This window comes from Cupressus sempervirens, chromosome 11 (assembly GCF_028749045.1).
Source record: "Cupressus sempervirens isolate cs-2001-9-10 chromosome 11, ASM2874904v1, whole genome shotgun sequence".
Lineage (NCBI taxonomy): Eukaryota > Viridiplantae > Streptophyta > Pinopsida > Cupressales > Cupressaceae > Cupressus > Cupressus sempervirens.
The window spans coordinates 187,653,691-187,671,950 of record NC_143128.1 but is presented as its reverse complement, the minus strand read 5'-3'; the positions used below and the strand labels follow the sequence as shown (position 1 = coordinate 187,671,950).

At 38.6% G+C, this 18,260-nt stretch overlaps 1 protein-coding gene across 6 annotated transcripts in view; it reads right to left on the bottom strand.

The window, feature by feature from the left end:
- Positions 1 to 18,260, bottom strand: part of LOC149528823 (phospholipid-transporting ATPase 3-like) — a 264,933-nt gene that overhangs the window by 53,232 nt on the left and 193,441 nt on the right. For all 6 annotated transcript variants that reach the window (XM_089811275.1, XM_089811274.1, XM_089811278.1 and 3 more), the window contains 3 exons: positions 5,583 to 5,684; positions 5,419 to 5,482; positions 4,678 to 4,890 (listed from right to left, as the gene is read on the bottom strand). In XM_089811275.1, coding sequence (XP_089667401.1) covers positions 4,678 to 4,890; positions 5,419 to 5,482; positions 5,583 to 5,684 — 379 coding nt within the window. The remainder of the gene's footprint in view (positions 1 to 4,677; positions 4,891 to 5,418; positions 5,483 to 5,582; positions 5,685 to 18,260) is intronic.

Sequence of the window (18,260 nt, the reverse complement as noted above, 5' to 3'; positions counted from 1 at the left end):
ATTGTAATTATATTAATTTCTCTTTGATCTCATATGTTTATCCTACTAAGTACCAAACATCAACACTTTCTGTATAGTGCGTTGCTACAAATATAAATTTGATGTTTCTACATATTTCCTAATGATTAGCTAAGAAGATATGTTTTGCTTACTCAAATTTTTATTGTTTTCTCTCTTACTTCTAATTGACTTTAAAAATTGTTGTTGGTTGTGCATGAATCCCCTCGACGCCTACGTAGTCCTAAATATTTGAAGATATTTCCTTCTAAGAAGCACGACTCCTGATGTATATGCTTTCTCTTAAATAAGTTGAACCCATCCTATAACTTGTTGCTTCCTTTGTTATTCAATAATTAGTCTTAGTTACTTTTTGTATCAATTTATTGATTTTCAACATTACTGATTAGTTTCTCTCTACTTGTCATTGTCCTTTGTGATAATTCTGTGGGAGTACATGGCCAACTTGTAATTTTATTTATTTATATATTATTGTATATAATAATTTTTGTTTATTTATTAATATTTATAACGAGCACCGAGGCAAGACAAGCAAAACGAAGCAAATTGCCTCAAGACTTGGACTCGGCCAAGTCCTAGTCAACACTTGGCTGACTTACTGAGTCCTGCTGGTCAGACTCTACCATCAGCCGACAAATTTTTCAGATCAGGGGCAAGAGAATTTATAGAAATATAACATTTAAGTATAAGTTGCATTTATTTTCTTTCTTATACATTTTAATTATATTTGTATAAATACTATTAGTATGTTTGAGATAGGTTTTAGCTTCATAAGAGTTAAAATGTAGATTCTAGGTTGCAGGGATTTAGCATGCCTTCAACAGTGTTATCTCGCACAACTTGTCTTGGCTACTTGAGGTTAAATTGAAGCTGGAAGTTGATGATCCTATCTTCAGTGATGAAGACTTGGAGTGGCTTGATCAAATGGATCGAGAGGCAGAGGCAGAAGCTATGGTAGTGGCAATGGCAGTAGAGGAGGCTAGAGCACAAGGAGACCTAGTGCAAGACCCTAAGGTTGAGAGTGATGATCCAACTCTGATGATGAGGATTATGAGGATGAGTATGAGGATGAGGAGGATGATCATGATGACCATGTCATTGAGGTTCAACTTCACACACAAGGGTAGATGATGACTCTAGAGTTTTCCATGACCTATTAGGCCTAGTCCTAGGAGGACATAGGCTACTATGAGCTTTTATTTTGATATATATTTTGAACTTCTGATTTAATGGATTGCATATTCCATGAATATTAGAGACATTTGATAATGCAACTCTATTTCTATTATCTTATTTAGTTCAACTTTAAGTAATTTCTTTCAAAAATTCAAATTTATGCTTATGTGATCTATGAAAAGTTGTGGATGTGTGCAAAATAGCTTCTATTTATCTCAATTATTGTGTATTTGATGTTAATTGGTTAATGAATGCATGAAAAAAACTTTAAATCCTTTAAAATTTTTGAATTTCATATGTTTTTAATTGTCGAGTCCATGCCGAGTCCGGCTACCGAGTCCTAGTATTGAGCCCGATTCAGACCTGGCCGAGTCCAAGCCAAGCCCAAGGCTGGTAACAGTTTATAGCCCATTTATCTGTTTGTTACTTAACTTATTTGTTTATTTATTTATTATATTTATAATTAGTTTTTAATGTTTATTATAATTACAATCATTTATGATATAATTACAATTATATATTTTTTAATTTATTTATTTATTGTTAATTTTTTTTATTTTCTTATTATGATTATTATTAATTATTATATTATTGATTATTATTTATTCACTATTATGATATTTGTTCCTGGAAGAAAGGGACATCACTTAGGGTCACACATGATAAATATAGGTCCATTATATACCATCTTGATATCCTTCAAAATTTGCTTCATCCACAATACATGAGTGCAACAAGAAGCTACAACAATGTACTCAGCTTTTGTTGTTGAGAAAAACATTGAGGCTTTCTTCTTACTAAACTAAGAGACTAATCTATCTCCCAAGATATAAACTACCATTGGTGCTTCTCTCATCCAAACAACCAGCCCAATTCGCATAAAAATAAGCCTTTATAGAGAAATTAACATCCCTTCTATACCATAGTCCGAAGTCCACTGCTAATATTTGAATATCCTTTTAACAATTTTATCATGAGTTTCCTTAGGACTAGCTTGATATCTTAGAACTAAACACACTATATGCATAATAACATGTCTATAAGTACTCAGATGTAGTAGTCCTGCAATCATAGGCCTATAAAGTGTCTGATCAACTCGAGGTAAATCACCATCCTTGCTCAATTGACAACCAATAACCATAGGATTACATACTAGTTTAGAATTATCCATTCCAAAATTCTTCAACATCTCTTTAATATACGTCAACATTTCTTCCTCGACTCTAATGTAAAAAAGTCTATTTGTGGTACCTTTCTTGAACCTCTCTGAAGTACTAATCCAATTTTGCATAAGAAACACTAGGTGCTTTTTTAAGACCATACAAGGTGTTTTTAAGTTTACAAACCATATCTATATCCTCTAACAACTAAAACCCATCAAGCTTATCTATATAGACTTCTACTAGATCAGCATTCAAAAATGTTGATTTGACACCCATCTTATAAACAGTGAAAACACTAAGCAAAAAAGGCAACAATCATCTTGATTGAATCCATCCTAACCACTGGAGGAAAAGTCTCCTCAAAATCGATTCCTTCAACTTGTGAATAGCCTTTGCAAATCAATCTTGTTTTGTTCCTTGCCACCTCTCCTTCACTCAGTTTGTTTTGGGACATCTATGTTCCTATGACATTCTTACTTGCAAGTCTACGTATCAATTGCCATGACTGATTTTCCTCAATTTGATTTAGCTTTTCTCCCATTGCTTGCAACCATCCTTTATCTTTGTTAGCATCAACAAAGATCTTGGGTTCTATCTTTGATAGAAGACAAAGATTCACTTGTCCACTTACTTTTGCAAGTCTTCTTCTAGCTGACATTCCTTCATTCTTAACATCAATGATTGATCTTCTGAATGATTCCTTTAAACATACTTGTTGGAGTCTTAAGGGCTTATTCAGATATCGGTTCCTTCTCTTCTGTCTCTTATTCTTCTTCTATGCAAGGAGACTCTTTTATTTGTGGTGCTTGGGATCTTTTGCAACTTGTTTCCATTCTTTTCCTACTTTGGCATTAGCATTTTCAATCATCCTCTTGAGTTTCTTGCTGTAACATCTATAGGCCTTTCTAAAAATTGAGTGACCAAGGAATTCTTTCATCACATTTGGACTCCAACATTTCCCAAGTCTTCTTAAATAAATTCCTTCAACTTGTGAATAGCCTTTGCAAACCAGCCTTGTTTTCTTCCTTGTCACCTCTATTTAATTCAATTTGTCCTGCAACACCCACTTTGTTCCTTTGACACTCGTACTTGCAGTTTAGGTACCAATTCCCATGTCTGATTTTTCTCAATATGGTTTAGTTCTTTTTCCATTGTTTGCAAATCATCCTTTATCTTTGTTAGCATCAATAAACGTCATGAGTTCTATCTTTGATAGAAGACAAAGATTCACTTAATTTAGGCAACACCATCTCCAACTTGACTGATCCTCTATTCCACTTCTTGAGGTTGATGGACCTCCCTTTGTTACTATTCGTGCGGTGATAACTACCACTGTCAATCACCTAAGAATTTGCTTCTTCTGTTGCATATAAGTTAGTCCACGCGATCATTGATTTTCCATTGTCTTTATCAACCTACAAGATACTATACATATTACAATTTTAAGATCACTCTTCTTGTCACCAACATTCCAGGTCGTGAATAGTGCTTCATCATTTGAATCATCATGATCCTAATTCTCTGAGGAATAGTCACTCTCCTTGGAATAAAATAATATTTAGGATAACTCTATTTTATTTCCATTTTCTGATTCTCTGTAGGGTCATTTAGATGTGAAATGACCAAGTCTTCTGCAATTAAAATACTTAAAAGTTAACTTGCATTCGTATTTGTCCATGCCTTTCTTTAGCCTTTTCACAAATTTTGCTTCTACTTCGTCAAAGACATATTTGAACAGCATCATCTTCTATCTTGTTACTGACCTTGAATTCTACTTCTGTTTTAGAGCATCTTTATCAAACCCACTCATTGTAATATTTCTATCCACCATTTTACTGCAATGTGACAATAATAACATGTCTGCTGACAATAAACAATTCTCTTCATCACCATCTCTTCTCTTCAACATAACAAATCATCATTGTCATTAACAAAACATATTCAGTGTAAAAACCAACAAGGAGAATTCACATTCAACTATTTACTGCATCAGCACCTCAACTTCTGTATGCAACAACTGCACATAGGGCATCAGTGAACACACAACATCAATCTCCACAATGCTGAGGGTTGTCATCAATGACAAAGCCACAAAACATACTGCCAAAAGGTAGATTATCATATTAGTTATTAATTTGTCAAATGTGAATTGTGCTTTCAATGGTTTATCATGTAATATAAGATGTATAATTCATCTACAATAAAACATAAAATATTTAAATAGTGAATCTCCTTACAGAAATCATGTATCTTATGTGTAGTACTTTCAAAAGTAGTAAATCAGAGAACTGTGCAAATAACACTCAAATTGATCCCTCACCTGATGAATTTTTTGTTCACGGTCAGTTAAAGAAGACCTTGCTTCTTGAAACACTTTATTCCATGATTGGTACATATTAAAATCAAGAAATCGATAAGCAACACAAAGTGTTCTGAGGCCTTCTGAAGCAAACTTTCCTAGGTGATTCCAGGTGGCAACTGCAACTGGACTCTTGTCATCTTCCAATCTCTGATAAATGGCACTGTCGGCACCCTGTTTCAAAATAAAATCATCAGTTGCAAAAGACAGCATAAAAACAGACCTTTGAAAGTTTAAAATCAGACATAGAATACACAAAAGATATTATGTTAAGCCACAATATAATTATCTCATGCAAAGATTTAACTACACAATATTAGAAAAAAACTAAAGAGGGCCAACAATACAGATGATACCGGACTGTGCAGTATCAATGTCTTGTAAAGACTGGTTTCAATAGAATGTCAGAAATTTGTAAAGACTAATTTTAATGGCATCCCATAAAATGTTTTTATGATCAAATCTACACACTCACTTTAGTTGGTGATATGATACGACACTAAGCTAACTAGTATAGGAAAATAAATGCAGGCAATATCTTTAGATGCAACAATTTATCAGAGCCCAAAGAAAACCAAAATGATAACTGAATATATTAATTGCAGAAAAAGAAAACTACTGATTTGCGTTTATTCAGTATTCTACTCTCACTAAAATGGAACATATAGCTACTAGAAATTCTAATGAGAACCTATATTGTACCTTGCAATACAAAATCAGTCGGCCACTTGGATGACTACATATAACAGACTGCCGCTTCCTTGAGCTGATCACATACACAGTATGAAAAAAAACAGGAATACAGAACATTATTTATTTTAAAGGAATTCTATAGAAGCAACTAAAAGAATTACAAATGCACTGACCTGCTAAACTCCAAGACATTCAGTATTTTATATTCAACATCCTGTACAGAACCTAGTTCTTCAACATGCGATTCACGGACAATGACACTTGTGGTAATTCTCCTAAACAAAAAGAAATCAGATGAGAAATTATAAGAAGTTATATGGCAATAGTGTATTTGATGAACTAGAAACTAAAATAAAATTTACAAAGTTACCAAATAATTTGTTTAAATTCAAATATCTGAAGAAAAACATTAGGTATAGATTCTTCATTCAAAGGCATTCAATATGAAATCTAAATGATGACAAGATAACCAACTTTCTTTCTACTCTTCCGCTGCCACATACGCAGGGAATCCTCTGCAGACATTCTCCTTCGTATTTGAGATACATTCATGGCAGATATAGAGTAGAAATAGATAACAGATTATTTAAGAAGCATTCCCAGAAATAGTTATAGCTGGAAGGTCAAGCCAGGCCAGAAAAATTAAAATTCATTTAGAGTTGAAAAGGATATTGTGATTCGGAATGAATTATAAGATTAAAATTACACTTTCAAAACTAAATACGGTGTTCTTATCAAAAGATTGTAGAAAGGGATACCAATAATGAAACTATAAAAAGACATCAAGCAGTGGGAGAGAAAGCATCTAAATTTTTATTCTCAAAAGGTACACGTTGAGATAAATCACCATATTCCTCAAAGAGATAGGAGATGGCATACTTTCTCTCTTGGATGCATAGATAGTGAAGCACTTTATCGGTTGATGTCTTGAGATAAGGGGGGGGCATCACTATATGTAGAAAAACTTAGAGAAAAGTACCTAGTTAGGTTTATGTATTAGTCTAGCTTTAGATGTACTACTTGTTGAGCAGTTTTCACAACATCACCCCATTGCAAATAGTGACCCCCCCTCCTCTTTTTCTGATGAGCATAGCTAATTGAGTAGGTTGGCAGCAATCTGGGGTGCAAAAGGCTGTGTTTGGATAGAGTATGAAAATTGAGAAAACTTGGCTAAGTCTAAAAGGGGGAGTAAAGATAGAAATTGAGCTAAGGAAATGTAAAATTCACTTAAGTAGTAAATGGAGCTGAGACTCCTCTTCGTTCCTAGCAAATGGAGATGAGACTCCAATTCATTCCTAGCAAATGGAGATGAGACTAGTCTTCATTCCTAGCAAATGAGATTCCTCTTCATTCCTTGAAAATAGAACTGAGATTCTTCTTTGTTCCTAGCAAATGGAGCTGAGAATCTTGTTCATTCCTAGTAAATGGAGATGTGAAGGGAGAAGCGCATAAGGCCCGAGATTGATCCTATGGGCCCAAAATTCAATCCCACATGGCTCAAAACTCTTAGTATTAGTAATAATGCCCTACAGCTGAGAATGTAAACTTAGGCTTGTGAGCAACACCTAATGCATATAGACAGCTCTTGGAGGTAAAACGTGGGGGCGGTGTCTAATAACACCAAGCCACAATTCCATAAGAATTGGGCTTAAAATTGGGCCCTATGGTTGGCGAATGGGCTTGAGAAGGCCTAAAACTTAATAATCAGGGCCTGGCAATGAAATGTGGGGACCTTAAAAGCCTGCTTAAGCCAAGATTCGAGTTTAATAAGCTCCAAATGGCCTTCAAATTTGCAATCTGAAAGTAATTACAACTCAGATCTGCCCTTTACTGCAGAAGGCCAGATCTAAATCTGATAACAGTGGATTTTAAATTTGCATCTTGTGCAAAGTGTAGCCCTATATGAAGTATGGGGGGATCTAAGGCCTTACTATTAGAACAAATAATTGAATGTATGCCAGATCTGGGCCCAATTTCAAGGTGGATCGAGCCCTAAGACAGTGGGGTTATACTTGAAATGAATGGAAACTTGCCCCTATTTGAGGTGTGTGGATGTAAGGCTTTTAATTAAGACCCATGTATAAGACGTGTGGCCTAATATAGGCCCAAATTATGATCAGATCAGAGAGTTCAATCAGCTAAGCCCTATCCTAGATAAAATGTATGGGCTGAGAGCATCAAAATGTGTTTGTAATTTGAAATGGGGTCTGCCCTATGGCTAACTTAGGGTGAACTAAGCCCAGATCTATGCTCAAAGACCAATGAAATGAACTCTTATGCCCAGAATGTAACATCAGTTGGCTAAATTAGGCCCTAAAGATGTAGCATGTGGCGTCAAGGATTTAAATTTAAGTCACTTAGGCCCTAGTTCAATCCAAACAGCTGGATCTTGGGCATTAAACTCGAGTAGGGGTATGGAGGATTAATTGAATTTAATACATGCAGATCTGGGCCCAAAAGTCAATGGCAGCCCTTGCTATCACTGTGTTACCTTAACCTTTGTGAATCAAGGCATTAAATTTAATATCTTTTATCAGGTTCTACCCGATGCACAATCTTGAATTTCAGATTTCAAAGGGACATGAATTAAATGCCATGTCTCTTACACTCAGAACTCGAGGCAATCTTCATTTAATGAAAATTTGCAAGCATTTAAGATTAAGTTGCACTGATAATTGCCCCATATACCAAGACATTTGCTATGAAGGCAGGGCAGCAGGGCTCTATTTTGAAGATCTCTTGATTGCAATTGCAAGATAAGGGCAGAAATTTCGAACTTTCAGAGGCAGATTTGAATAAAGTTGTTTCATTTTACTGAGAGTGTTGAGAGTAGCAGAGGTCTGATCCATCATTATGACCTGTGTTTGCAAATTAAGACTATTCTGGTGCCTGTATCAATCATAATAATCCATCCTCAAGGTGGTACTGTCAAGAAGATTATATCCCAAATCAATTAAAATTAAATAGGCTTTGACTTCAGACTAACACCATTGTCAAATTCTCATTTTAGATTACAGTGAGGCCTTCACCAGTAAATTAAATCTGATTGCAGGTCTGATATCAACCTTTTTTGAAGACCTCAGTTTCGAATTAGAGGGGCCACTTCTTAACAATCCGAATTTGATCACAGGCATTAGACACAAGGAGATAGCTTGATCCCAGCCTGCCATTGCAGTTTTAGCTCCACTCATTGAGGTTTATTTTAATCGTCAGAGTTGTATATCAGGCCATATTTTCAAATCTAATTGCATCATTTGGCTAAATGTAGTTAACAGACTAGACTAAAAACTGAGCTGAGACAAAACAAAAAGGAAAAGACTAAGCTAAGACACAACAAAACCCAAACTGGAAAACAATCATAACTGATAAAGCTTCAAATCCTGTCCGTTGTAAGACGGGTATTTCGGTTCCATCCAAATACCTTAGTCTGAAAGAATTAGCTCCAAGCACTTTGCTGATCTCAAAAGGGCCCTTCCAGAGTGATTTGAAGTTCCCGCATGCTCCTTTAGGTTCTCTCCTTTTGTTCCATAATAACACCTCATCATCTTCCATGAACTTTTGAGGTCTCCCCTTACCATCAAAGACCATCTAAACTCATGCTTGTTAAGTGGTTATGTGATCTACTGCCCTTTCTCTTTCCTCTTCTATCTTCGTCAGGCAACAAATCTGCTTTTGTAAAGCATTTTGGAGAACTCCATCCTCAATAAATTTTTGGAATTTGGTAGCTGCTCGTTCAAGAGGAATGGATAAGTGAGACTTGATGCCATACACCTGCTCAAAAGAAGTCATTCCAATCACCCTTTTAGGAGTTGTTCAGTGTGCCCATAATGCTTCAAAAAGCCTTTTGTGCCAGTCCTTTGCGTTTTCACTCACCAACTTTTTCATAATAGAGACCAGATTCTTATTTGAAAACTCAACCTAACCATTTCCTTGTGGAAAGTTATTGGACGAATGGGAGAGACAAATTCCATTGTCATAACAGAAAAGTTGCTATTCTCTTGAAGAAAAACTCTAAGCATTATCTGTTATCATCTTTTTTGGTACCCCGAACCTAACTAAGATATTGTCCATCAAAAGCTTGCTTACCACCTCGGAACTAGTTTTATTTTAAGGTGCCGCTTCAACCCATTTAGAAAAATAGTCAGTGGCGGCCAAGATGTGGGCATGAGCCACACTAGAGGTTGCGTTGAGGGGTCCTATGAAGTCCAGGCCCCATTGTTTGAAAGGCTCTTTTATAATTGCAGGCCTTAATGGAAGAGTTGCTAACTTAGGTTTACCAAAAAATAACGTGCACTTTTTAATCCTACCAACCCAATTATAACCATTTGCTAAAATGTCAGGCCAAGAATACCCATTTCTCAATATTTTAAAAGTTGTGACTGTAGATGAAAAGTGCCCACCACAGGCCTTATCGTGAAAAAAGTGGAGGAGCTTTTCTTGTTGATCCTTATCTACAAACCTTAGAAACATGTCATCCAAACCTTTGTTATAGAGAACATCATCAGCGATCACATATTTGGCTGATTTTAACTTTAAATTCCTTCTTGCTTTACTAGTGAGATATTGAGGGCACTCTTCATACGTAAGGTAATAGGCGATATGTAAAAATCAGTTGTCCTTCAGACCCACTAGTAGTGCCAATGATTACGTTTCAGCAACTTCTTTATTCTCCACCATTAGTTTACAGAAGCCTTGTCCTTTCACCAGCTTCGTTGATCTGATCTCCAAATCAAACTCTTGAACCTTTGACACCCAAGTTGCTCTATTGTTCACAGCTGAGTAAGGATACTTTTTGTTTACCGTACTGGTAAAGAAATCAACACATACAGATAATGGAACAGAATAGCAGAATTATATTCGCATATGCCAGACATACCATATGCTTCATAATATTAGTAATAGTAGATGATAATAATTTACAATGATTCCAGACGGGATATAAATACTATCTGTTGAACCTTCCCGAAGGAGTCCGTCGGCCACAAACATTATATCCACTACAAACTATTTACTCGTCGGCTACAAAATACAAAACACCGATGACAATCATTCCATTGGCTACAAAAACACCACCAAAATCATCCAGTCGAATGACACCATCCCCCCAAAAAGAAAAGTCGTCTCCTGACAACAATTACAAAATATCTAAAACAAATTAATAAACAAAATACATTAACGGACTAATTACAACAAGATAAATCTGCTTCTCACACATCACTGTCACTTCGTCCCGTGCCTGTAGCCTCTGCTAAAACAACACTCTGCCTCCTCAATGAAGCTGATCTTGATAGCCACCTGTGCTGCTTTCTCTGTTTTCAATTCCTCGGTACCTTGAGCCAAGTGTCGCTGCACTGCCTCCAACTGGATGATTAGCTCCTCCCGAGCTCTCCATGCATCCACCAAGACAGCCTCCCGACCAACACCTACTCCCAATGCCTCTGGTACACAGAAAGTCCATCCCTGTAGTAACTTCAACTCTTCTCAACCGATCAAACTCCCACGACTGATATCCGCAACAACTGGGGGTCCAAGAGGCAACACCCCCGGCGGGGTCGAGGGGCAGCGCCCCTCGCCGCCAAGACCAAATTAGCAGTTCAAAACCCACACAAAACTGCACAGAACACACCATTTCTGTCCTTTACTGCCGATTCTACACTCTTTCTAGCAACCACTGATACTTCCCCTTCCCGTTGGCATCCTCCGTTACTTATTCGAAGCATTCTTGATTTGTCGTCGTTTTTTTTTTTTTTCTTTTTTAAGAAAACCTCAACCCCTCGCCTTACCATTCCCCAGCCAAAACACCTTCCTTCTCAACCAAAACCACATCACCTCAGTTTAGCACAACAATGCCACTGCTTCCATTTGCCTGCCGATTCCATGCAAAAATGACATCTTCTTTCTTATAAAGTTCCCCCTTACTCCCATGGCAGACAAATGAAGTGCCGCTAAATTACCGTCTACGGGAAAAGAAAGAAAAAAAAAATCCCCTCTGCGGAAGAGAAGCGGTAACCGCAGGAATGATTCTGATACTCTTCGACCCACGGAATCGGCATCCAATCAAGTAAAGCGCTGACCTTTACTGCCCTACTTCAAAGGTTTCCACGTTGAATCAGTTTCTACAACACCAAAGTTATGTTATCCTCCAGATTTTTCTTCCCCCAACGGAAATCAAAAGAGGACTAAATCCCTCGTTCAGCACAACCTTTTCTATTTGACGTCAAGAATTCCAAGGAATCAAGGCTCTATAATGGAGGATTGGTTCTTACGCCACGAAATCAAATCTTTGTCCTTCCAACCAGCGATGCAAAAGAACACAGCAAGAAATCAAATCTCTTGAAACTTCTAAGAAACTTGGCCTCTACAATCCGCAAATTGCTTGGCCATCAACCATGTGACCATCTACAACCCGCAAATTACTCCCCTACTCGCTGCGGTTTCAACCAACTTCCGCAGACACGCCTTCATACAAACTCCCGCAATCAAAGAATCAAAACCACCCATGGGCGACGCGGAAAATTCTTCACTGGCCGGCCTTTCATTTGTCTGTCGCGGAATCAACAGCCAGAAAAACTGCATCTTCTTCCACGAGAGATATTTTTTCGCCTCCACGATTGGTGAGCTCCTTGATTCCACCGAATGTAAGCTCACGCCTGCGTAAGATAAAGATCCGACGCCGCGAACCAACTCACGTAGTTCCTCCTGCAATCTTCATAAGCATACAGCACTGTCGGTTTTGTTTTCCTTCCCCGAGGAGAGCATTAAAATCTTTAATAACGAAAGAAAAAAAAGTTTAAACTCCGCGGCTGATGACTTGGAGGTTCAAGTGCGCGGGATTTTTATTTATTTTTTTGCCCGCGGGACTTTTTCTCACCCGCGGACAGACTCTGCCCGCGGGACTCTTTTTACCCATGGACAGACTTTGCCCACGGGGCTTTTTTTTAACCCGCGGACAGACTCTACCCGCAGGACCTCTTTTTTTTTAACCCGCGGGACTTCTTTTTTTTTTTTGAACCCGTGGATAGACTCTGTCTGCGGGCTTTTCCTCTTGCTTGTCTTCTTTTTTTTCTTTTTTCTTTTTTTTTCTTTTTTTATTTTCTAATTTTTTTTTCTTTTTTTTCCAATTTTTTTTTTTTTTAATGTTTTTTGTTTTTGTTTTTTGACAAAAATAAAATAGAAAGGTAGCACCTCAATTTTGCCTCCAGGCGTCGCCATTCTGCAACGATGACGAAGTCAACTGGCCATTCTGTGACAACGACGGAGTCTTCTTAGCACCATATATTTGCAATTTAAATCTGTTGACTACCGGAAGCACCTCTTGCTCGTCCAATGTCTCCAATTTTATCACCCGATTGTCGCCGACCTCCCGGGTCTAATATGGTCCAACCCATCTTGTCTTAAACCTTTCCTGTTTGATTTCATCCCGACCGTAGTACTTGAGTACCAACTGCCCCGGCTGAAACCAACTGAGTTTGTCATGCCACGCCTTATCTTTGTTCTGTGTTATCTCCGCTGCCCACTATGCCTGCGGTCGTCATGCATCTAGCTTATTTCCTTGTTGTCGGTACCCTTTAAGTAATTTTATGGTGCGCTGCGTTCTTTTCCTCCTGTGCGGTCCATTCACCGTGTATTGAATGGTGGAATCTTTCTTTTTTCTGAGTTTGGACTATATGTTCTTCTCCTCAACTTTAGCCGTACTCACCTTTCCTTCTTTTGCTTCTCTGTATTCCTTCGGACATTCATTTTCTTCTATTTTCTCACCTTCATCGACCCTTAACATATTACAACTCGGAAAGAGTTCATAGTCTTCTATTTGCCAGTGGTAAAGGCCATTCACCGAGTCTAGGTCATCATCATTCAATCCTCCTAATGTCAATACTCCTTCGTCATCCGGTTCCATTCTCCTCTTTCCTTCATCGCCATTACTTTCGTCGTTACTGAGGCCTTCACCTTCTAAGTCTAACGATGTTGCCTCTCACCTACCATTTGTGTATGCAGGTCAATAATGAATCTTTTGCCTCCGTGCTCCATTGATAGGGTATTTCGTTTCCAATCATGTTTTACTTTTTCTTGCACCAACCAAGTCCGTCCGAGAATAGCATCATATCCTTTTCTTTTCAATGGAATGACCACAAAATCCAATAAAAATGGTTGCGTTCCAATAGTTACCAGTTGTGCTTTCAAGGTTCCCAACGGTTTGATTCCGTGTTGGTCTGTCGTGAGCAACTGAAATGTAGGTGGCCACAGTGTCGGCTTTCCCAACTTCTTCCAAGTATCCTCCGGCAACACATTCACACTGGACCCTCCGTCGACAATTGTGTCTGTCAAAACATTTCCCAAAATCCCCATCTCGACAACCATCAGATGCTGTCCGGAGGTGAGTGCCAGCAACATTGGGTCTGTTGTCATCACTTCCCTATTGTCCCTTCATGTGTACTTCGTTGCTTTCAAAAATGGTGTATGATTCAGAATGGCCGTCCGTAACTAGGGCATTGTGAGGAGGTCACTTATCTTGATCGGTATCTCCGTTTGTAAGATCTGTCGTACAATGTTTTGTTCTACGAAGTTCCTTGCCAAGGTTTCGATGATGTCCTTCAACTGAAATGTCCCCGTCGACAATGCTTTTGCAATTTTCGCCTGCGCTTTCCCCAATTTTCTCTTTTCCTCCACTTGCCTCCGTGTAATTGCCAAAATCTCCTCTACATCCGTGCCGACAATGATCAAGTTTACTCCAAACTTTGGACACTTGGAATCTTCGTGATCGCCGGGTCCACACCATCTACATAATAATTTCGATGCGTTTGCCATTGTACAATCCCACGCAAAATCACCCCACAAATTACATGCTCCGCATTGAATGATCGGCCGTCCGTTTGCATCATACTGAGTTCAACTGCGGCTCCCATTATTATTGTTATTATTTGTATTGTTATTTTGCCCTCTGCTATTATTCCTGTACCCTCCGGATGTGGCACCTGCGCTATTCGTATTTCTGCTACTACCCGACGGGAAAGCCTGCTGTGTGAGAAACACCTATGGAGATCCTCTTGTCTTCATGTTAAAGGGGCACTCTTTTGTCGAATGGCCCATGATCTAACAAATGTCACAAAATTGGTTCTTGGGACAGGATCCTTTAGTATGACCGTCGGTCTTGCACTCCGTGCACCACAACTCACTGCTTTTTGGCTCCTTCTACATGTTTTTAAACTCATCATGCGGATCATGTCCTTCTGTAAGGCGCGGACCTTCTTGCTGCTGCCTTCATCGTCGCTACTATCTTCTCCGATAGGCTCATTGTCATCAGAATCAGATGAGCTAGTCTTCTTCTTTGTCTTCTACTCACTTTCGAGGTCCAATGCTCTGCTATAAGCTTCCACGTATGACGAAAGTGGCACAATTTTCATTTTCCTCTGCAACTTCGAGCGTAGTCCTTCCACGAACCATCTTCTCTGAAGTCTATCTGCTGGCTTACTTTCCATTTTATTTATCAAATCTTTTTATTTCCTGGCGTAAACGCGGACAGTTTCATTCTTCCCCTGCTTAGTATTGCAGATCTCTGCTACAATTTCATTATCATCCTGCAACAGTTTAAATTCCGCCAGGAACTCCTTTTTAATGTTATCCCAACGATTTAGCTTTTGTGGATCCGTATCCGAAAACCAATCAATCGCCACACCCTGTAGGGTTGCCGAAATTGCCTGACCCATTCGTTGGCATCTGTGATTCCATTTGCCCGCCAGATCGTCTCACATGTCTTACAATGTCGGATGGGGTCAGTTGTACTATCGCTCACAAACTTCGGCAACTTTTCTTTGGGTCCCGCCATTACAACTGAATTTGGTAGAGAGGCGTTACTGGGTCCTACAATACTGGCGCTATTTACTCCAACATCGGAGGTCTGCACTCCCACACCGAAGTTCTGCATTCCCACACCGGCGGTTTGCACTCCCACACCGGCGGTCCGCACTCCCACACTGGAGGTGTCAACAGCTGCGAATCTTGGTGAAGAAGAAGGATCTTCTAAAGTTGTTTCCCGCGGAAGTCTATCCCAGACAAAGAGGTCACTCCACGCTCATGCTCCCTCGGCACTGCGAGTCGTGCGAGTTGATGCTCTTCCGTCTGAATTTTCTTCCCTCGGCGAACACAAATTCAAGAACTCCTCCCGTACTTCTTCCACCAATTCCACCCACTACCGAGTCTCCTCCAACAATTCTTCGGCGCTCCAGTTTCCGTCGGCAATCTTCTGAAATCTCCGTCGGTGTTCGGCTTGCTATGCCAGAATTAAATTCTCTTGCGCAGTATGGATTCCATCTTTTCCCTTGACCTTATTCCGATCTTTGTTAAGCTGATTTGGCATTAATCTTCATTCCTCCCACCTTCTAGATTCATAAAAGAAATTGGGACTTCAACATCTTTTGTGTCATTCTGCAATAGAATGGCAGACATGATATGCTCACTAGCATAGAAATGAATAACAAAATCTTTCTGATAATAAGGATGAGCTAAAACTAGGGTATTTGCAACGGCAACTTTTACCTCATCGAAAGCCTTCCTGACTTCATCGCTCCATTTAAAAGTTAGCTTTTCACTAAGCAAATTTGCAATAGGTATGGTGGTTTCAGCAAAATTTGGTACAAATCTTCTTAACAAATTAATTTAGCTGAAAAAGGACCAAATGTTGCCATAGTTAGAAGGGAGGCAAAGTTGTTGGATTGCCTAAACTCGTTCGGGATCTATTCTAATTCTATCTTTTGACATGAGATGACCTAGAAGTTTTCCCTTAGTGATGCAAAATACTGATTTCTTTGGATTGAGGGACACATCGTGCTCTTTGCACCTCTAGGGAACCAACTTCAAATCATGCAAATGTTTTTTCCTCCTCCTTGAGAAGACTATCATATCATCCAGATATATAACTATTATCTTGTTCAATAAATGCCTGAAGGACGAGTTCATAGCCCTTTGGAAAGTGGCACCTACATTGATAAGTCCAAACAGCATCCTGTTGTAAGCAAAGGTTCCCAAAGGGGTAGTAAAGGCAATCTTGTGCTGGTCTTCTAGAGCCACGCTGATTTGATTATATCTCGAGAACTCGTCAAGCATGGACATCATCTCTGAACTTGTTGAGGCCTAAAATTTGCACCCTACCAAATTCAGTGAAATGAACTAGAAAATTCAGGTAACATTGAATCACTCATGGGTACTGGGATTTTCTTATGGAACTGAGTGAATTTCTGGGTTATAGATCAGCCCCTTATGATAATCATCTAAGTTTTTGAATACTGAAACAAACTAGATTTAATAAGAAAAGGGAAGAAAATGCAAAAATAATACCTTAAAACTTGAACCTAGCTAATAGGTGATACACAAAAACTTATTAATACAGAACACACAAATGACTTCAATTCATAACATCTCTTTTAAGACTTGAACACTTCTTTTTTATAAAGGCTTGCATAAATATTCACAATGAGGTTATGAAGAAAAAGCTAAGGAAAAGATACTATTTCACTTAACAATCCTAAAGACATGACACATACACTGCAGCCTACAAACAAACTTACAATTCCGCAATTTGATAAGAGTTGAGATAAAGATTAAAAGGAATCCTAAAAATCACTATTTTCTCTTATCTATCAAGCGTTCACACAAAATTTGTAGAAAAAGAAGGTTCATAATCAATCTAAAGTAAATTTGCTCCAAAATGATTCAATTCATCTATTGAGTATCCCAAAAATAAATTACAAAGAATGCGGAAAATACACCAAGGGCACAAGAGAATGTCACAAAATCCTCAGAACTCCCCAAACAATAAGAGTCCAAGAGACTAAGTACAAACCCTCTTTGGGTCGAATCCATGAAACAAGGCTCCAAAAAAGGAGTCAATACCAGTGTTACAGGACTCGGACTCGCCTCTGACTCGGAAAGGTCAAAATCCGACTCGGACTCGAACTCGGCGACCGGACTCGGCAAGGACTCGGCAAGGACTTAGAAAATTGAAAAACTCATGAAATCCAAAGATTTTTAAGGATTTTAAGATTGTTTCTTACATCTTTTAGTCAATTAACATCAAATACACAATAATTGATATAAATAGAACCTACTTAATACACATACACAATTTTGCACAAATCACATAAGTATAAAAGCGAATTTTTGAAGGAAAAAAACTGAATAACCACAATATAAAGTTATAAACTATAAAGTAATAAACATAGTGTCACTCCAATATCAAAGACTCAAATGTCTACAACATTCATGGATTACAAAATCCATGGTATCAAATTCAAAGGTTCAAAACATATATCAAAATAACAACTAGAGCCATCCTCTATGTCCTCCTACAAGTGCGCCTAAGATAAGTCATGGAAGACTCTAGAGCCACCCTCTCTGCCTGTGTCTAAGGCTGACCCTGAACCTCCTCCTCATCTTCATCATCATCATCCTCCTCATGCACATAATCCTCGTCATCAGCCTGGGATCCATCACTCCTAGCCTCAGGGTCCACTCTGTCTCCTCGTGCTCTAGCCTCCTCAACTGCCATCGCTACTGCCTCAGCCTCTCGATCCACCTGATCTACCCACTCCACATCTTCATCACTGAAGACAGGATCATCCACCTCTGTGTTCCACTCTGCATGAGGATCAACATTCTCTAATACAATCGGAGTTGTATCGGTGCCAAGGATCTATCTATGGTGAAGGCGAAGGTTGTAGTGAACAAAGACAAGATCATTTAATTTTTGCACTACCAACCTATTGCGCTTCTTAGAGTGTATGTGCTCAAAAAGACTCCAATTATGTTCGCATCCTAATGCACTAGATGGCTGGCTCAAGATGCGAATCGCAATCCTC